At 39.7% G+C, this 22,350-nt stretch overlaps 1 protein-coding gene across 1 annotated transcript in view; it reads right to left on the bottom strand.

The window, feature by feature from the left end:
- Positions 1–12,687, bottom strand: part of LOC126341035 (tachykinin-like peptides receptor 86C) — a 145,508-nt gene extending 132,821 nt beyond the window's left edge. The window contains exon 1 of the mRNA XM_050001747.1: positions 12,632–12,687. Within this exon, the coding sequence (XP_049857704.1) occupies positions 12,632–12,687 (56 nt within the window). The remainder of the gene's footprint in view (positions 1–12,631) is intronic.
- Positions 12,688–22,350: the final 9,663 nt, after the last annotated feature.

Consider the following 22,350-nt stretch of genomic DNA (forward strand, 5'->3'; position numbering starts at 1 on the left):
AAACAGGAATTCTCTGGTATGATTGATAGTGTAAGATTTTTGTTTACGGTATTTTATTAATATGACGTAGTTCGTTACCTTAAGGCGTTATAATGTCTAACGGCGAATGCCCTATTTCAAACATGTTTCGTAAAATTTGATAATCCTGAATCCAAGTTATTAACTTTGAACGTCTGTTATTAGACATAATGGAAGTAAAAACCATTAATTATTGTATAATTTTAATGTAACTCTACGTAAATGTATATTGTAAAATGTGTCACACAGCGTCCCAGGTTTGTTTAAATAATGGCAGGTACTTCATAGTTAGCCAATAGTGGAATGGTAAACTAGTTGGAGATGAGAACAGTTCTAATGAAATGAAAGATTTGTGGCGCAGTTGGAGGGAGGTTTGCCGGAGATGACGATAACATGCATGATAACTTACTGTGGGAAAAAAACAATGTCTCAGTGCCATTTTCGTTTTGTGGTCCAATACTTGTTACAGGTAAAACCTACAAAGTTAACATGAGATATGCGGCAGTCAAAGTGCCTGCCAGCAGACCTGATACCTAGATTTAAGTACGCCAACATCTTCTACTAAGTGAAAAGTGTGAATTTTTTATACGATAATTCAATGAAAGTGATAAAAGAGTTTAATTTTTGTTCATTTAATAACAACTCCCGTCTTTCTGGAGAAAGAAGAGGAGCGATTGTACGCACTGAGGTACCAGTTATTGTACTAAAGTTATTGTAGAAAAAGCTTGAAGAAATCTTGTGAGTTGATCTGGGAATGAAAGTTAGAACTCCGACTATGACAAAATCTCAGTGAGCCAATCACAGGAGAACTAAGAAGTTAAGAGAAAGGCGAGGTTACGATGTTGATGAGCAAGATTGATATCGATGCCAGAGGTGAGCTGTCTTCAAATGAGAACAATTAGTTTCGAATAATTTCGTACGTTAATAATGTCGTCTGTTTTTAAAGATGAAACATAGTACTAGTACCACTTCGGTATTCATAGCGGCAGTGTGTCGTTATCACTGCACGGGCAAAGTGGATCTTCGACTTTGGTTTTAGACATTCGACACATTTCTGTAAATGGAATCGTAAGTCAGAAAATATCTGTTAGCAGAATATTACCTTAATGAGGACAGTATGTAATACAATTCATTGTTCACATCAAAGAGAATTGCAAACATTCAAAAACTTTCGAATTTGTTAATAAGTACATGTGACAGCAACGTATCCTCAGAACAAAAAATTTGCCCCGCAAGGCGTAGAAGACAATGTTTCAAAGAGAAGACACAAAAAATGTCGTACCTGGAGCGAAAATTAATGTGTAATACAGTCTCGAATGTAGGAAATTTTTGTGTGGCAGGGCACTCTATTTTTTATAAGGCAAACATCAGTATGTGTGGGAATTTGACTTGATGAGATGGAGATTGCATTGGAGGTGGATATTACATCCATCAGACTAATTTTACATACCAAATACGCCGGTGAAACAAAAACTAACTTTCACTTCGTAATTTCAACAAATACCAGTAGAAGGGAGAACCGATAGAGATACTCAAGGTACCCTCCGCCACACGCCGTCAGGTGGCTTGAGGAATATAGATGTAGATATAGATGCACATGCTTATATGTTTTGGAGTTATGTCAACAGTTGTAAACTGAAGGGAGCGTATGTAGAGGAGGTGTTTCTGAAACTGTCTTGAAAGTAGTCTTCCATTTTTCGCGGTGCAGAGTATACTTATTGGCAGTATATATGGAAAGAACAATAAATTTTACTTTGGGACAAAAATCGTATTAAAGAGAGAAAATATTCACGTATACGAGATATAAATAAAATTTTGTTACTATGTTTCATATCGTAGAAGAGAAATAGAGAAAATTAAATTACTGTTTAAATAAGGAGATTTATTACGACGCTTTGTGGAGTATGAGCGAACTATTAAATTATGCTCACCTGTTCACAGACTTGTACACAAAAATCTTAACGTGAAAATGAAAACAAATACAGCGAAGAACACCAAATGGCTAATACAGGAGTACTGCCATGACCCAGTTTTAGCCCAATAACTGATGGAACAGAATTACAATCACGTTTGACACTGAGAATAACGCTCACGATGAGATAAAAACAAACAAAGTGACGGGAAAATAGCGGTTCGTATGTTTACAGCGCTTGTACGCTGTGATTAATTAATGCATACAACCCAATTTAAACACTTTTTGGTAACGTAATATCTCCTACCCTTGTTCACATTAAATAAAATGCTCCACAGTGCTTTATGAATGTAAACTAAAGAGAAATTTATAACCACAACTGCTAAACAACTAGTCAATGGATTGTATCCACCGTAGTTGTGTAATCTGGGATCATCTCACTGGTTTTCTAATATTTGCTGTTTTGGTAATGTTTAACTTCGGAGTATGCGATGCAATATTCCAATGAATGTAATCATACACGTAAATTAAAACACACAATGAAACATAAACTCTTAGGAAATCATATGTTGCCGCATGAGAGAGATTACGCCATTTCAAGGAGATGTAAAATACTGTTCCTGGTTACAAGGAAAACACTGTTATATTAATGAGCATACATACTTCATCATCTACGTTTCATCTTCGTAATCATGAAGTTAAGATTTATGACGGTTTCACCAGACAAAGTGAAGCAGTCAGCAACAGAAATGTTGGTTTGAAAACCATAACCTTCTGACAAGCATCCTTGTATATAAGACGGTTGTTGTTGTTGTTGTCTTCAGTCCTGAGACTGGTTTGATGCAGCTCTCCATGCTACTCTATCCTGTGCAAGCTGCTTCATCTCCCAGTACCTACTGCAACCTACATCCTTCTGAATCTGCTTAGTGTACTCATCTCTCGGTATCCCTCTACGATTTTTACCCTGCACGCTGCCCTCCAATGCTAAATTTGTGATCCCTTGATGCCTCAAAACATGTCCTATCAACCGAACCCTTCTTCTAGTCAAGTTGTGCCACAAACTTCTCTTCTCCCCAATCCTATTCAATACTTCCTCATTAGTTACGTGATCTATCCACCTTCAGTATTCTTCTGTAGCACCACATTTTGAAAGCTTCTATTCTCTTCTTGTCCAAACTATTTATCGTCCATGTTTCACTTCCATACATGGCTACACTCCAAACAAATACTTTCAGAAACGACTTCATGATACATAAATCTATATTCGATGTTAACAAATTTCTCTTCTTCAGAAACGCTTTCCTTGCCATTGCCAGTCTACATTTTATATCCTCTCTACTTTGACCATCATCAGTTATTTTACTTCCTAAATAGCAAAACTCCTTTACTACTTTAAGTGTCTCATTTCCTAATCTAATTCCCTCAGTATCACCCGATTTAATTTGACTACATTCCATTATCCTCGTTTTGTTTTTGTTAATGTTCATCTGATATCGTCCTTTCAAGACACAGTCCATTCCGTTCAAATGCTCTTCCAAGTCCTTTGCCGTCTCTGACAGAATTACAATGTCATCGGCGAACCTCAAACTTTTTACTTCGTCTCCATGAAGTTTAATACCTACTCCAAATTTTTCTTTTGTTTCCTTTACTGCTTGCTCAATATACAGATTGAATAACATCGGGGAGAGGCTACAACCCTGTCTCACTCCTTTCCCAACCACTGCTTCCCTTTCATGCCCCTCGACTCTTATGACTGCCATCTGGTTTCTATACAAATTGTAAATAGCCTGTCGCTCCCTGTATTATGCACCTGCCACCTTTAGAATTTGAAAAAGCTTTCTCTAAGTCTACAAATGCTAGAAACGTAGGTTTGCCTTTTCTTAATTTTTCTTCTAAGAGAAGTCGTAATGTCAGTATTGCCTCACGTGTTCCAACATTTCGACGGAATCCCAACTGACCCTCCCCGAGGTCCGCATCTACCAGTTTTTCCATTCGTCTGTAAGGAATTCGCGTTAGTATTTTGCAGCCGTGGCTTATTAAACTGATAGTTCAGTAATTTTCACATCTGTCAGCACCTGCTTTCTTTGGAATTGGAATTATTATATTCTTCTTGAAGTCTGAGGGTATTTCGCGTGTCGCATACATCTTGCTCACCAGCTGGTAGAGTTTTGTCATGACTGGCTCTCCCAAGGCCGTCAGTAGTTCTAATGGAATGTTGTCTACTCCGGGGGCCTTGTTTCGACTCAGGTCTTTCAGTGCTCTGTCAAACTCTTCACGCAGTATCGTATCTCCCATTTCGTCTTCATCTACATCCATTTCCATAATATTGTCCTCAAGTACATCGCCCTTGTATAAACCTTCTATATACACTTTCCACCTTTCTGCCTTCCCTTCTTTGCTTAGAACTGGGTTGCCATCTGAGCTCTTGATATTCATACACGTGGTTCTCTTCTCTCCAAAGGTCTCTTTAATTTTCCTGTAGGCAGTATCTATCTTACCCCTAGTGAGATAAGCTTCTACATCCTTACATTTGTCCTCTAGCCATCCCTGTTTAGCCATTTTGCACTTCTTGTCGATCTCATTTTTGAGACGTTTGTATTCCTTTTTGCCTGCTTCATTTACTGCATTTTTATATTTTCTCCTTTCATCAATTGAATTCAATATTTCTTCTGTTACCCAAGGATTTCTAGCAGCCCTCGTCTTTGTACCTACTTTATCCTCAGCTGCCTTCACTACCTCATCCCTCAGAGCTACCCATTCTTCTTCTACTGTATTTCTTTCCCCTATTCCTGTCAACTGTTCCCTTATGCTCTCCCTGAAACTCTGTACAACCTCTGGTTCTTTCAGTTTATCCAGGTCCCATCTCCTTAATTTCCCACATTTTTGCAGTTTCTTCAGTTTTAATCTACAGGTCATAACCAATAGATTGTGGTCAGAGTCCACATCTGCCCCTGGAAATGTCTTACAACTTAAAACTTGGTTCCTAAATCTCTGTCTTACCATTATATAATCTATCTGATACCTCTTAGTATCTCCAGGGTTCTTCCACGTATACAACCTTCTTTCATGATTCTTAAAGCAAGTGTTAGCTATGATTAAGTTGTGCTCTGTGCAAAATTCTACTAGGCGTCTTCCTCTTTCATTTCTTAGCCCCAATCCATATTCACCTACTATGTTTCCTTCTCTCCCTTTTCCTACACTCGAATTCCATTCACCCATTACTATTAAATTTTCGTCTCCCTTCACTATCTGAATAATTTCTTTTATTTCATCGTACATTTCTTCAATTTCTTCATCATCTGCAGAGCTAGTTGGCATATAGACTTGTACTACTGTAGTAGGTGTGGGCTTCGTATCTATCTTGGCCAAAATAATGCGTTCACTATGCTGTTTGTAGTAGCTTACCCGCATTCCTATTTTCCTATTTATTATTAAACCTACTCCTGCATTACCCCTATTTGATTTTGTGTTTATAACCCTGTAGTCACCTGACCAGAAGTCTTGTTCCTTCTGCCACCGAACTTCACTGATTCCCACTATATCTAACTTTAACCTATCCATTTCCCTTTTTAAATTTTCTAACCTACCTGCCCGATTAAGGAATCTGACATTCCACCCTCCGATCCGTAGAACGCCAGTTTTCTTTCTCCTGATAACGACATCCTCCTGAGTAGTCCCCACCCGGAGATCCGAATGGGGGACTATTTTACCTCCGGAATATTTTACCCAAGAGGATGCCATCATCATTTAATCATACAGTAAAGCTGCATGTCCTCGGGAAAAATTACGGCTGTAGTTTCCCCTTGCTTTCAGCCGTTCGCAGTACCAGCACAGCAAGGCCGTTTTGGTTAATGTTGCAAGGCCAGATCAGTCAATCATCCAGACTGTTGCCCCTGCAACTACTGAAAAGGCTGCTGCCCCTCTTCAGGAACCACACGTTTGTCTGACCTCTCAACAGATACCCCTCCGTTGTGGTTGCACCTACGGTACGGCCATCTGTATCGCTGAGGCACGCAAGCCTCCCCACCAACGGCAAGGTCCATGGTTCATGGGGGTAGGTATAAGACGGTATAAGCAAGAATGTATAAGAAGCTTATTTACTCATATTTATTTATGTATTTTTGACCTGTCATCTGGAGCTGTAAGCCTGTTCACATCTGACAACGTAAGTAGTTTTATTTCTAGCAATAAGTAGCTTTATTTCTAGCAACTGAACTTTGTTTCCAACTTACATCAATGTAAATTACAGCCATAAACGTTAAATACCGCAATTAAACACAAAACTGGCGATGAGAGCTGGCATGCCGTTACATTTCTCTGGTCGATAACTGTCTGAAGCACCGAGTTACGTTGTACTCTGCAATTCAGCGTGTAATCCGAACCTCGCTGAAACATCATACATTATTTGCTACATACACCAAGAATTATTTAGACGAAGCCTCTTTAAGTGCCCGGAATTCCTAGAATCCAAGCCGGAGTTCGGGATTTACAGATGCAGCAACGAATATACCAAAGTACCAGATATACGCGAATTATCTTCTGAGATTACCATATTTAATAAACGACTCAAATGAGTAATGAAAATAAATGACTTAAGTACGTTGAGCAGAAAATATAACACTTAATTAATGATTCTGAGTTTGTGTTAAGCAGCTGAGTAAATACTGTATGTACAATACATATGTTTTTAGACTGGGTCTGCCTTTAGCAAAACACAGTTGTGTAACGATTATAAAGAATCTGCCTCGATTGCAAATTGGTCAACATCCGGCTTCAGTTTGCAATCAAGGCGGATTCTTTACGATCATTAAATTATTCACGATTGCTGACGCGCTGCAATGTTAAAAGTTCACACCCAATTTTGTATTTATCTCAAACATGGTTCACTGCAGTGGCAGCACCATCAGTGGGCTTCAATTTTATGGCTGTCAAAGATAAAGAATGTTCTTTACTCTTTGTGTACATGTAAATATTTGTTTTGAAAATCTTAGTTACAGATTTTTGAAGAACACATAAAATTATGTATTCATACCTTTTTACCACATGGTGTGTTTTTCCTGATGTATTATGTCTTTATAGTGCCTGTTTTCTTTCGCAGTTTGTAATCTGCAACCATATACAACTTAATGTAGACAAATTATTTAAGCAAAAATTGCGATTGGGAAACTGTTATGGCTGTTATGCCTGATATTAGTTAATTCTATATGGAAGATTGTGTTTGTGTGTGTGGGGGGTGGGGTGTGTGGGGGGTGGGTGGGTGTCTATTTACATTATATTTCACCTCTGTTTTAATTTTTCCTCATCTTCTTCACATTGACCTGTCACTGTCAGTGTATCACCATTTACCAGTTATGAAAGCAAGATGGCGGACAGTGGAGCAGTTGAAGGTGTAAAAATAAGATGGCGGACAGTGGAACAGTTGAAGGTGTTCCTGACAGTTGGTTTGAATCTTTCAGGGGTGTATGTCCCATTTTGTTTGTTTTTGTTTTGTGTGTGTGTGTGTGTGTGTCTGAAAAAGAGGGAGAGAGAGAGAGAGAGAGAGAGAGAGAGAGAGAGAGAGAGAGACAGAAAGTTTGAGGATTTTTCATTATTATTATTATTTTATTTCTTTAATTATATTTTTTAGTTTTGTGAGTGTGTATGTATTTATGTGTCTATGTGAGTGAGTGGTGGCGGTGGTGGGGGGTGGGGGGATGGGGGGCGGTCCTGGAGGTTGGGGTTATCTAATAATTCTTTGAGGGGAGAGAACAGAATTCCTTTGCAGAGAGCTGTGTATTCATGTATTATTTGTTTCCTTCAACTCTGGCTTTTTTATTTGATAGTTTTCTTCAATTATAATTTTTTTGTGGGGGGCTGTTGGTGCATTTGAGAATTTTCAAGTCAGTATTGATGTCTGTTGGGCTATGTTTTTTGTCCATAAGGTGTTCAGCAAATGCGGAATGACAGCTGTTGCTTTTCAATGCTCTTTTATTCTGTGTATCTGGTATTAGAGTTTCTGCTTGCCTGTCCTATATAAACTGATTTGCAGTCCTGAAGTGTTAGTTAGTAAATATCAGGTGTGTTGTGTTTTTGTGTGTGTGTGCTGGTTGTTATTAGTTTTCTCTGTGTTGAATTGTCTGTCCTTTAGACTATTTTTAGCCCTTGTTTTTTGAGTATGTTGCCTATTCTGTGGGCTGCTTTTTTGTTGTAGGTCAGAGTGAACCGCTTGTTTGTTGTTGTGGGTGTTTTTTGTTCATGTGTCCTCATACATGTGTTCTGTGTGTTTGTGAGTTGGTGGGAAGACCTTTGCTTTTGTCTGGTGGGTGTCCTTCTTCATTTTGTTTTAATTTTATGGTCCAGTTTATCTACAGTGTTTGTATCATATCCATTCTCTAAGCTACTTGTCTGATTGTCTGTAATTCATTGTTATAGTTGTTTTCAGTGAGTGGAGTTTTGACCAGTCTGTGTAGCATATATTGGAAACCGGCTAGTTTGTGTGCAATCGGATGATTAGAATCAAACTTCCTGGCAGATTAAAACTGTGTGCCGAACCGAGACTCGAACTCGGGACCTTGCAGAATTAGCACTCCTGATAGAAAGGATATTGCGGAGACATGGCTTAGCCACAGCCTGGGGGATGTTTCCAGAATGAGATTTTCACTCTGCAGCAGAGCGTGCGCTGATATGAAACTTCCTCATCTCATTCTGGATGATTAGAATGTTTGTGAATGGCTGTACTGGTGGTGGTCACTTGCCTGAATATGGAGAATTGGTGTTGGTTGTTGTGTCTGAATATTGTGCGGTCAAGAAAATTAAGCCTTTTGTCGTCTTCTGTTTCTATGGTGAATTTTATTTTTCGGTGGAATTTGTTTATATAGTTGTGGACTGGTTGGATGAGTCTGGGTGTTTCATCTACAGAGCATGTGATGTCATCTATAGAAAGATACCAATTTATTATCCGGTGGTGTATGGGTCTCACTATTATTTCACATATTTTATGTTCAATGTGAATGGGCAAAAGCTTCACAAATTGAGAAAGTTATTAATGCGTTGGTCCTCCTATGGCCCTTATTCGAGTAGTTAGTCAGCCTGGTACTGGTTGATGACTGGATGTCCTCCTGAGGCATATCGTGCCAAATTGTGTCCAGTTGGCATGTAAAATCATCAAAATCCCGACTTGCCTATAATGATCAAAACATTATTAATTATGGAGGTATCTGGCAGCATTTATGAAAGGTAAGTCCAGGACGGATTGCCATTAAGGTCAACAAAACGGGGCATAGAACATGGTCGACGTACCTCTGTACTGTAAGAGTGCAGCAGATGACAATAACAGGGGCTGTGCTATTAAATGAAATGTCATGCCAGACCATACCTCATGGTTGTCAGGCCGTATGGCAGGCGACACTCGGATTGGTATCCCACTGCTCTCTGGGCCCTCTCCAGGCACGTTTTCATCCTGGAATCTCATTGACTGGGAAAGAATTGTCTTCAGTAATGAGTACCGCTTGGAACTGAGTCACGATGACCAGCGAAGACGTGTCTTGAAACACCCCTGACAGCGGTGGGGTACCGTACCAACCTGACAGTCGCCCACCACACGGCCTGACGACCTGGAGTGATGGTCTGGGGTACCATATCTTCTCGTAGTAGGACTCCTTTGCTTCTTTATCCACGGCACACTTACAACACAGAGGGACGTCGACGGTAGTGTACGCCCAGTTTTATTGCAGTTCGTGGCAAGCCTTCCTAGTCTTACATTTCAACGAGGTGGTGGCCGCGTGCACACGACGACAGTTTCTACTTCTGCTTTCCAAACCCTAGCCTGGTCAGCAAGGTCGTCGGATCTCACCCCAGACGAGAAAGTTCGAGGTATTATGGGCTTGGTCCTCCAACCAGCTAAGGAATTTGACGATCTAAGGTGCCAGTTGAACAGAATTTCTCACGAATCTCTTCACGAGGACATCCGCCAACTTCTTCAGTCAGTGCCAAGCCAGATAACTAGTCGTATAAGAGTCAGATGTGGGCCAACGCTTTATTTGACTTGATAAGTTTCCGAAGCTCTTTCCTTACAATAAATCGTTGAATTTTTCTGAAAATGCAATAATTTGTTTATCTGTGTGTCACAATTATCGATTTCCGTCCCATTCGGATAGTCCCTTCGTTATGCGTCGTTGTTTTTTGTCTTAGAAAGTGTACTACAGTAAAATATTAGCTTGTATTATATTTAGTGATTACCGTATTTAATAAATCGTGCAAATGAATATAGAACATAAATGACTTTAACAGATTTAATAGGGAATAGAACTATCTTTTTAACAATATGAGTTTTTGTTAAATAACTGAGTTAACGCCGCATGTATTTTGTTTTGCCTCCATGAGATATGACCTATCTTCAGTGGTCTGAAATACACTATGTGATCCGTACACCCTCAAAAACATACGTTTTTCATATGAGGTCCATTGTGCTGCCACCTACTGCCAGGTACTCCATATCAGCGACTTCAGGAATCATTAGACATCGTGAGAGAGCAGAATGGGGAGCTCTGCGGAACTCACGAACTTCGAATGTGGTCAGATGGTTGAGTGTCACTTGTGTCATACGTCTAAACGTGAGATTTCCGCATTCCTAAACAACCCTAGGTCTACTGTTTCCGATGTGATGGTGAAGTAGAAACGTGAAGGGACACGTACAGCACAAAAGCGTACAGGCTGACCTCGTCTGTTGACTGACAGGGACCACCGACAGTTGAAGAGGGTCGTAATGTGTAATAGGCAGACATCTGTCCAGACCATCACACAAGAATTCCAAACTGCATCAGGATCCACTGCAAGTACTATGACAGTTAGAAAGGAAGTGAGAAAAGTTGAATTTCATGGTCGAGCGGCTGCTCGTAAGCCACACATCACGCCGGTAAATGGCAAAAGATGCCTCGGACGCCTCAATCGGTGTAAGGAGCGTTAACATTGGTCGATTGAATAGTGGAGAAACGTTATGTGGAGTGACGGATCACGGTGCACAATATGGCGATCCTATGGCAGGGCGTGGGTATGGCGAATGCACGGTGAACGTCATCTGCCAGAATATGTAGTGCCAACATTAAAATTCGGAGGCGGTGGTGGTACGATGTGCTCGTGTTTTTCATGGAGGGGGCTTGCACCCCATGTTCTTTTGCGTGGCACTATCACAGCACTTGCCTACGTTGATGTTTTAAGCACGTTCTTGCTTCCCACTGTTGAAGAGAAATTCGGGGATGGCATCTTTCAACACGGTCGAGCACCTGTTCATAATGCGCAACATGTGGTGGAGTGTATATACGACATTATCATCCCTGTAATGGACTGGCCTGCACAGAGTCCTGACCTGAATTCCATAGAACACCTTTGGGTTGTTTTGGAATGCCGACTTCCTGCCAGACCTTATTGACCGACATCAATACCTCTCTCCAGTGCAGCACTCCGTGAAGAATGGGCTGCCACTCCCCAAGAAACCTTCCAGCACCTGATTGAACGTACGCCTGCGAGAGGGGAAGTTGTCATCAAGGCTAAGGGTGGGCCAACACCATATTGAATTCCAGCATTACCGATGGAGGGCGCCACAAACGTGTAAGTCATTTTCAGCCAGGTATCCGGATACTATTGATCACGTAGTGCACATTTCGCGAGAAACGTTGAACGCGCAGCTGGAGGTCCCGATATGTTCTTCCGCAAGCCAAAAATAAATGCGTCACCAAACGTACACATTTTGGTCCAGGTATACTGCGAAATTGTTTAGCTTTCCCTCATAGTTTTGTGTATATGTCACCGTACACTATATCTTTTGGCTTTGCGTGATGTTGTCAAAGTACGTTGTGAATTGTCGTTGCAGGTGGTTTGTGATCCAGTAAACGCTATAAGGGAGGGACATAATAAAGACTGTTTCTTGTTTCTTGTATATTTGAACGTAGGTGCAATATATGTTTTTTATGCTACGATGTTCTAACTAAATACTCAGCTCACATGGAAACTGGCAAGTGTTCTTCAGTAATTTTCCTCATAATTTTGTTAGGTGCCGGGAATTCTGCTTAATCGTAATAGTTACATAAAAGAGAATCATAAATTAGTGCATTGCATTGCGGTTCTCTACTTCATTGTTAACTACTGCTTGTTAAGAGCAAACCAGGTAATGGAGGTACATTGTTGGAAACACGATGCATTATTAATAACTTGCTCTATGATATAATGTGCACCTCTGCACCTCTGCTACAGAGGTTGGTAACTATGTGGGTAATGAGGAAATGTATATAGTTGGAACAGTACGTTTTATCTGCAGTCACATTACTTTTCTCCACAGTGTTTGCTACAAACTTAAACGAACTTGTAGGGTAAAAGTAATAAATATTATAGAAAGTAGAAGGATGTTAATTGCTGTTTTACGGTGCATTGATAAAATTTCATGACGCTTGTTATAAACACATACAACACCAAGCGATGCATCATAGCAGGCAAAGTTGATTAACAAATATTGATTAAAAAACAAACGTCACAAATGTTTCTGCAAATATTTGTAGCGTCCTGCACTTTCGAAACAAATCAGATGTACCGCGCGCGGTCGGCTGAATAAACGGGCGCGTATCTGGCGCGAGATCAACAAATGCTCTGCAGTTTCAGCCTCGCGTGTACCCCTCCCCACGTTTTTTCTGTAGTGCTGAACGTATATTTGTGGTTATTAAAATTACTTACCTGCCCAAAACACTATTCAGCACACAGTTTCTAAGATTCAAATGCAGTTCCCTCATTCCATCCGAACACCTGATGCACGAACAAGAAAACTGGTACGTAGCCATTCCCTTTGAAATTTCCATCTGCTAATCAAGGAATATAAAACACGATGTACACCATCAATCTTCATGACAAACGTAATACTTTCGATTCAAAAAGTGGGAGATGTTAACAGATGTGAATATTATAGAAGCGCTCGTGTGCGCCTGTCTTGGGGAACGTTAGTTTGTATTCCGGAGAAGTTTAGGAGTATAGTCGAACTAAACGGGCGAGTTTGGAGGAATTAGTTTAAGAAATGAGACATTAAGAATAACAAAAAAGTGACGATGATCGAAATAGAAATTGTGTAAAATAGAGTTTGGTTATGGTAAGAAATGTGTTTCCGAAAAAGAGTTTCCTTTTTGGGGTTTCGCTGGCTACCCTGCAATGCTTCAAGTGAATATCGGTGTAGGTCCTTAGACGAGACTTCGGCTAATCTCTATTTGGGCGTCTGAGCCAGTGCTCCGTTTGAAGAGATCACGACCTCGACAAGTCGGCGTTTCCCCTCAGGTATTTCTATTCCTGTTATTGCGTCTATCGATCCTTAGGTGACCATCCGAAGCCTCATTTATCTCCCTCCCGGGAAATGACTTCGGGGACTTTCTGTCGTACTTTGGTTGCGCGTACCACACCTGATTATCTCCGAAATCGTCAACCATCTGTAGAATACAATGATCTCACACCTTATTCCTTACGTTGTACATCAATGAGACTCCAGCCTCCCTTCTAAGAAACAGCATTTCGACTGCTTGAACTAACTAAAGATGTAGTGGTTCATAGAGTATGGCTGCCTTTGTAAAATTTTATGTATGTGTCCTTCCTCCACTTATTTTTAAATGTTCTCCTAATTGGCGCTCGAACGTAACGAATAATTTCAGTTTTATCATTTTGATGTGGTACCATTGGAAGGCAAACTTAGACACTGAAATTTTTGTGCCAGAATAAATGTGGTGCCAGAGGGGAATTCGAATCCGAAATATTAGCTGACAGATGTAAAACTGTGAGTCGTACCTGGCTAGCACAGTCGATAAGTGCACTTTCTATAAAACTCGAGCCTCCGGTTTCGAGTCCCGCTCCGACACACAGTTTTAATGTGGCAGGAACTTCCAAGGTAACACATATGCGCTGCAGACTGAACGATTCATTCAGATATCATACTCTCCGTGGACAGTTCTAATGAACAAACGTAACTTTTTCCGGCAAAAGCTGTCACTTTAGCAAGCTTTTTTATCTTGTCTCAGCTATGTTTAAATATCAGCTGAAAAATACAGGGCATTATCGTATAATTGCAGATATTTCTATTGATGACTGACTACGTTGTATTGAAGAACATCACATAATTATTTAATTCATTTGCAGGCCGGTAATTACAGCTGTTACGAGAAGTATGTTTTTAGGTTAGACAGAACCTGGCACAAGCAGACCGTAAATGTTTGTTTTCCCCTACGCAGCAGGTCAGCTGCTGTAGTGTCAACACTTGCAGGGAAAACGGTTGGTATACACTGACAGGTGTCGTTCACTTCGCAGCGCAGTTACGACCATGCAGAAAATATTACCTAATAAATTTTGTAATATGTTTGCCGGAAGACTGTTAGAAGCACTGAAAGAAGCAACTAAAAGACGGAAGTAGGTACATATTAAGGTACCAAGTATTTTAATGTGTTTACCTATATCCCCCAGCCTTGTATACTGGAAGGGATGTGAGTGACCCGGAATTTGTAAGAACTTGTAGGTACCTTTATATCTGATTATGACCACATAGCGCTCACAAATAATAAACTATAAACAGTTTGATCTTTAGTATGCACTTAGCGCCTGTCAAAACCTTTTCATCCGTCAGATGATGATCGATCTTCGGAGTTTTATTCATTCCTTTCTCAAACGAAAAGAAAGTGGTTGATGTATGACACTATACAAGTTTTATACAGAGATTAATATCTTATTTAAAACACTAGTAATGCAATATCAAAGTATGATTTTTTACCAGCGGGAAAATGCTCATATCGGAACAGAAAAAGGCGAATATGCTCCTCTTTATTAAGAAACTCTGAAAAGTGGAGTACCAGATACCTCATTCTACCTTCCTCAGCACCTATAAATATTTTCGCAAAAATATTGGCATGCGAACATATTCACCCATTTTTTGAACATGCAACTCACTTCTCACTCCCACAAGCAACTCTAACTGTAACTCACTCACGCCTCCTAGTACGTCGCTGTAAGTCTCTTAGGCCCATCCACTCCCAATTGCCCATTCTCACCCCTCATTCTACCCAACTCATTGTCATTATCTCCTTGTAGCTCCTCAGTCGCCTTCGTTCTGTCCTGCTACTATTGTCTTCTCCCATTGGTACTGTCTGCCTCTAGATCTCTCTTACTACTACTATCTCACCCATTTCTTCCCAGAACAGGTATCTCTAGTGACTGCCACAATCTATTCCTTCCTCGTTGACTTTGTCATAGACTCTGTCTCTGAAATTCCACATTTACATTTTCTGTATTACTTATCAACATATTCACACATGTGACTTGTTTACTGGAATTGTAGGTATAACTTATAGTTTAGTCTATTTGTTTGGTTTGCTCTACGTACTATACCTTAGAGAAATTAAAAAGATATAATTTTTTTTTATAAGATTGCAAAGTACACACGGACACTACTACTGATCCTTACAGCTTAAAGCGCAATTACTGACGAGAACAGTTTGCTCAGTGTAGCAAAGTGGAGATTTTACATCCGTACATGTTACCGTCAAAGTGTAACAAAGTCCCCCATACGGTATGATGTTCCAGCAACATTGTAACAAACTCCAGATGCTACAATAAAAATGTAACACACTGATCTATATATCGCCATGTTACAGCGAAATAGTGAAAAATTGCTCCTTTTTATAGTAAAACAGTAAAAATTTCCCCATAAATTGACATATTCTAGACAAACTATAAAAACAATTGCTCCCTATATCGCCCTGTTACTGAAACAGTGGAAAAAAACTGTTTTCTTGTGTAAAAGCGTAGGAATATGCGACGCCAGTGTGTAGAAAACCAGCAGATAAAACGAATTAAAAATTCCCTCTTATGCACTAAAATGTTACTTCGTGAGGTCGAATATTACTGTAAAACTTCTCAATATGTCGGATAATGAAAGTTCGTTATATATACCACCAGTAACACAGAATCAGATAAAATGCCAATATCTTTACGTTCTTAGACATCGAATTTACATTGTGCCACTTACTCCAAGACCTCACTGTCCTGTTTTGGTCTTCAAGTATAGGTTTCACTTTAATTGCACTGTTCCAATAGCTGACACGTTATTTTAGCTTCACATAATTTTTACAGAACAATTTAGACATAGTAATCGTATTTACACTATCAGTGTTTATGGTTACAAATTTTCCATAATTAATACATTGTTTTTGTACTATCAGTAACATATTCTCATTTAGATATATGAGGAACAGTTAACTGAATGCTTACCAAGTTATTTTAGCGACACGTGCTTTGTGCTGTTAGAAAAGTGGAAATAACATTGTTGTACTTAATTTAAGAGTTCATACTGTTGTTTTAGGCACCACAAATTAACTGCACTCTCCCAGCAGATGAAAAAAAACCGTATAGAACAAAAATTCAGACTACGTTTTCTTTGTGTTTGCCTGCTTAAGGTAGTACTTTACCCAGTTGGTGTTTTTCTTTCAGTTATAGTCTTTGTCATATTATTTTCTGTACGTAGCTTCATTTAGGCCTAAAGTGAAATCTGAAATATTACTGCACTGTCTGCGTTGTGAGGTCTGTACTATTGTACAACAATTTGGGCATGATAATAACATTGGGGCACTTAATTTTAAAATCGACAGTCATATAACACCAAGTGTGGTTTAGCAACCGGACTATGGTCATCCACAGCTGCTGCTTAACTTGTAAGTTTACGCCATAAACTACGTTCTGTGTCTCTGTGTGTGCGTGTGTACCTGTGTGCGCATGCGTGTGCATGTGCGTGTTTGTTTGCTTTAGACATGCATGTACTATCTGTTACATCCTTCATGTAATTTTTTGATGAGTAATTGAGGTTGTTTACATAAATTTCGACATGGTGCAAAATACAAATCATGTGGATGTTTCTGAAGATGGTATAAATTTCAAATCATTTAGATACCGTACTTTCGATCATGATGAAAAACTCACCATCATTCATCTCTGTTACAACATGGCACCATAATGGTGGCCAGCATACTCGTACATGAGCTATTTTCGCCTGCTGGTTTTTTAAATTTTTTATGATTTTTTAAAAAAATTCTAGTATCACAACTGGTTGTGATCCACCATCTAACATTTTCGAATATCCTGTGAGCACTGTCTCACAGTTTTGAATTTCCTGTGAGCTCCATCTCATATTTTTGAATATTTCATCTTGAATTCCGTGACTGCCACATCGCAACTGCGTTGCACAATTGTGGCAGTCACTTGAACTGAGCACCAGAACAAAAATAGCTGTGTCAACTGCTTCACACAGTCTTTAGCTGCGTTACACTGACAAAGCTGAAAAAGCGCAGTTAATGTCATATTTGTAGATAGTTCAGTGGCTACTGTTCCTGCAGTCTATCTTGAAAAATATTCTCGTTACCCGTTTTCTAAACGCACTACCAAATAAATAATTCCTGGTTCTCAATAATTTCTTTGCAAATCTAATATTCGTCAGCCGCTTCCTCACAATGTATCTATCTTCCCATTTCCTACAAAAGTATTTCATCTTTCAGATGTTGTTCTCTGCTTTCACTAGTTATAACAAATACGTTCGTATCACAATGTCTTTGTTAACATATATGTACATTCATATTTGATTGATTTCACTGATTTGTAGCACTCCACATTTGTGTGATTGAAATGTTTTTGAGAGGGTGGATTGTATGGCACTACCCACTGATTCCCTGCTTTTGCCTCTAGTTTATTTCGCATTCATACTTCTTGCATTTCCAGAGATTGTGTCATGTACTCAGATATCCGTCTTCTATATTGTGTGTCTCATTTAAATACGTTCATGGATGTCTCTTTGGGCACTTGTTTTCAATCACACATGGTGAAGTCATAATCAATCTTTTACATGTACATGAGCCATGTTTTTCACTGTTTCGTTGTGTATCTCTGGATGCACTTTTGGATTCGTAAATTCAGCTCGAAGTACTTGATCAATCGGATTTGACGACTGATTTCGTGCAACTACATTCAGTTATGTGTATGATGTAATCTATGTTTCTACCATGGGACTGTCTACATTCAACGTGTAAAGGTTCAAAAAATATTATACTTTTTGATGGTACGCATGTCACCTCATGTCTGTGTCGGAAAAGCTGTAATTATGGGGTCTATCTCCACAAAACGGACCTTCTTTGATTTCCGGTCATGACGATTTATAACTGAACGCTATGAATAAATCAGAGCGACCTTTTGTTTTACAAGGGCCATATCATCTTGTGTATATTTCTGCATATGTCATGAACCTCTTTCATAAGTTGATGGTAAAATCGATAGTTTCCAATGTCGTCAACATTTCTGTCATTCATGACTACAGCAATGTACTCATCTGTATGCAGTTTCTTTTGCAGTGAATAACTGGTCAATAGCAAATGAGTCATCAATATGTAGATGAAGTAAACGAGTGTCCTGAAAGAATGTCGTTCGTTTAACGGAAACTATGAGGATTAACATAGAACTTTGACCACAAAGAAATAAAGTTTGATAATACCCCGATTTGTGAACTTTAGATTTGGCTAGGATTCACTGTTAGCTAGTGGATAAATAAACAAGATCGTGATCGGTTGCTGTTATCGTAGACTGAAGCGCCAAAGAAAAATGGTTGCAAATGGCTCTGAACACTATGGGACTTAACTGCTGAGATCATCAGCCCCTAGAACGTAGAACTACTTAAACCTAACTAACCTAAAGACATCACACACATCCATGCCCGATGCAGGATTCAAACCTGCGACCGTAGCGGTCGTGCTGTTCCAGACTGTAGTGCCTAGAACCGCTGGGCCACACCGGCCGGCGAGGCGCCAGAGAAACTGGTATAGGCATGCATAGTCACATACAGAGATACGTTAACAGGCAGAATACGGCAGTGGGGTAAATGTGTAGTGAGGCTCAGCGCTATGACACTTGGCTCGTGAACCACTTTCTTGGCTGCCCCTGTCCTAGAATCATCGTCAGAAAATGTTTTCTGTCATGCACCCAGCTACCCTTCTGATAATAAAAACACATATCTTAATCATCTTTGTGTGTGTTTTAGTTCTTTCATGAACTGCTTGTGTTTTATAACACATAAGAATTCCTTGTTTTATTTTTCCACTTCGTCTTGCATATCGATTTTGCATGTTGTTGTTGTTGTTGTTGTCTTCAGTCCTGAGACTGGTTTGATGCAGCTCTCCATGCTACACTATCCTGTGCAAGCTTCTTCATCTCCCAGTACCTACTGCAACCTACATCCTTCTGAATCTGTTTAGTATATTCATATCTTGGTCTCCCTCTACGATTTTTACCTTCCACGCTGCCCTCCAATGCTAAATTTGTGATCCCTTGATGCCTCAGAACATGTCCTACCAACCGATCCCTTCTTCTAGTTAAGTTGTGTCACAAACTTGTCCCCAATCCTATTCAATACCTTCTCATTAGTTATATGATCTACCCATCTAATCGTCAGCAGTCTTCTGTAGCACGACATTTCAAAAGCTTCTATTCTCTTCTCGTCCAAGCTAGTTATCGTCCATGTTTCACTTCCATACATGGCTACGCTCCATACAAATACTTTCAGAAATGACTTCCTGACACTTAAATCTATACTCGATGTTAACAAATTTCTCTTCTTCAGAAACGCTTTCCTTGCCATTGCCAGACTACATTTTATATCCTCTCTACTTCGACCATCGTCAGTTATTTTGCTCCCCAAATAGCAAAACTCGTTTACTACTTTAAGTGTCTCATTTCCTAATCTAATTCCCTCAGCATCACCCGACGTAATTCGACTACATTCCATCATCCTCGATTTGCTTTTGTTGGTGTTCATCTTATATCCTCCTTTCATGACACTGTCCATTCCGATCTTGCATATCAATTTGGAAATATTATCTTACTGTGTGCATCAAACTGTAGAAATAATAGTCACTGATAGAGTTTAGTCATTATTCCTCTACGTTGTGTTGATCTGTCTGACTCTCTGTGTTTTCCAAATTAAGTCAGCCGTTTCTTTTCAAACAGTTCTTGTTCTTTTTGATAGGAGACTGCTAATGCTGAACTAATCACACTTTTGTAAATCGGGCGTGTAATACTTTAGCTACCATGTCACTGACGTATTTGACTCACAATGAAAACTAAAGAACTATGTTAGTGTCCTGATCCGCATTTTATTCTGAGGTCGAAACTTTTATAAGTTTGCTGGGCTATCACAACTGTGCGGATTCCAGTGATGTGTGCATTCTGCTTGGATTCATATTTTTATTATCTCCATGTCAAATTTATCAGTTCAACAAATATTTGTATTTATTAATATGGCGAACATTCCAGAATCAAACAATGGTGGATATGCGACCATGTTAATCGTCAAACAGTCGTTCGACGATGATCTCATAATACGGCAGTGAATTTACCACAGTTTGCGAATGAATTCCATGGTGATACATGATTAAAGTAACGCAATTTTAATCTGTGGCACAAATAATTGTGACAAAATTTTCGGAGAGAAAAATGTTGGTTTAGTACGACAAATTACAACTCCTACTGTTTAATTGTCCATCTGATCATAAGATTCGACAGATTAAATGTCCAATGTCTAATCAAAATTTATCAATTCATGCTGGAGCAGATTTAGTTACAGGCAGTTCAGAGTCCGTTGAGACAGGTTTCGTATATTTTCATAGCTGCACAGTATCGGGTAATGGCGTAACTGAACGTAAAAAAAGAAAATAAAGTTTCGATTAGTCCCACAATAAAGCGACCTGAACTAGTAAGTGAAAATGACAACTGCGTGATATAAATATTTTACACACACTAGACTTGCTAGATAAGGAATATTCCCATCGAAATGGCGTATTAACTCGGTTGAAAAGTAAGTTTATTTTAGCACTTTAGCACGAGGGTGTGCTGAAAAGTGATGCCCCCGAATGTATTATGTTAAAACTCTTGAAGCTTTTTTAATAAAACGAATATTATTAACATTTTGCATCTCTATTCTTCACGTCTACTTATGTATTACTGAAGATAGTCACCCTGGCCTACGAAAACATTTCTCCCAACGAGAGACCAGTTTGTTATTTGAATTTGTTGGCAGAGCCACAGTCTCACTTCTGCTCAAACCGTTTCATGACTATCATAGTGCAGCCCTCGAAGGTGGGCTTTAAGATTCGGAAAGAAATGAAAACCAGATCAGGGCAAATCGGGACTGCGGAAGACGATAGCTGACAGTGAGTCTAGGGCATCGGATTGTTGCAAGTGTAGCAGAGATTGTGGGTGGTTTGGCGTTGTCATGCTGATGGTCAGCTCCATGTGTCTTCGATTTCGAAACTCGATTACAGCACTCTGTTTCTCAAGCACGGACATAATAACGTTACACACCGCCATATTAAATACTACATCTCGTAGCCTTCTAGCGGCAGAAGGCTGCAAATGTGTAGATATGAAGAATAATGATGTAGAAAGTTAATAATGATCTTTTATTAAAAAAAAGTCTGTAAGAGATTTCACATAAAAATTATGTAGGTATTACTTTTGAGCTCACCCTGGCATGTTAAGCATTTTGTAAGATTATATGGCAATATAACCAGAAATATTTTAATGAACTTGATAACGGCCACGGAAACCTACGTATTAAAAACTGTCCATTGACATACACGTAAATTACCTTGCCTTTACATACACTACTGGCCATTAAAATTTCTACACCAAGAAGAAATGCAGATGATAAACGGGTATTCATTGGACAAATATATTATACTAGAACTGACATGTGATTACATTTTGACGCAATTTGGGTGCATAGATCCTGAGAAATCAGTACCCAGAATGCCCCCTCTGGCCATAATAACGGCCTTGATACGCCTGCGCATTGAGTCAAACAGAGCTTGGATGGCTTGTACAGGTATAGCTGCCCATGCAGCTTCAACACCATACCACATTTCATCAAGAGTAGTGAATGGCGTATTGTGACGAGCCAGCTGCTCGGCCACCATTGACCAGACGTTTTCAGTTGGTGAGAGACCTGGAGAATGTGCTGGCCAGGGCAGCAGTAGAACATTTTCTGTATCCAGAAAGGCCCCTACAGGACCTGCAACATGCGGTCGTGCATTATCCTGCTGAAATGTAGGATTTCGCGCAGATCGAATGAAGGGTAGAGCCACGGGCCGTAACACATATGAAATGTAACGTCCACTGTTCAAAGTGCCGTCAATGCGAACAAGAGGTGACCGAGACGTGTAACCAATGGCACCCCATACCATCATGCCGGGTGATATGTCAGTATGGCGATGACGAATACACGCTCCCAATGTGTGTTCACCGCGAAGTCGCCAAACACGGATGCGACCATCATCCATCATGATGCTTGAACAGAACCTCGATTCATCCGAAAAAAATTATGTTTTGCCATTCGTGCA

This window comes from Schistocerca gregaria, chromosome 1, assembly GCF_023897955.1.
Source record: "Schistocerca gregaria isolate iqSchGreg1 chromosome 1, iqSchGreg1.2, whole genome shotgun sequence".
In the NCBI taxonomy this organism is placed as follows: domain Eukaryota; kingdom Metazoa; phylum Arthropoda; class Insecta; order Orthoptera; family Acrididae; genus Schistocerca; species Schistocerca gregaria.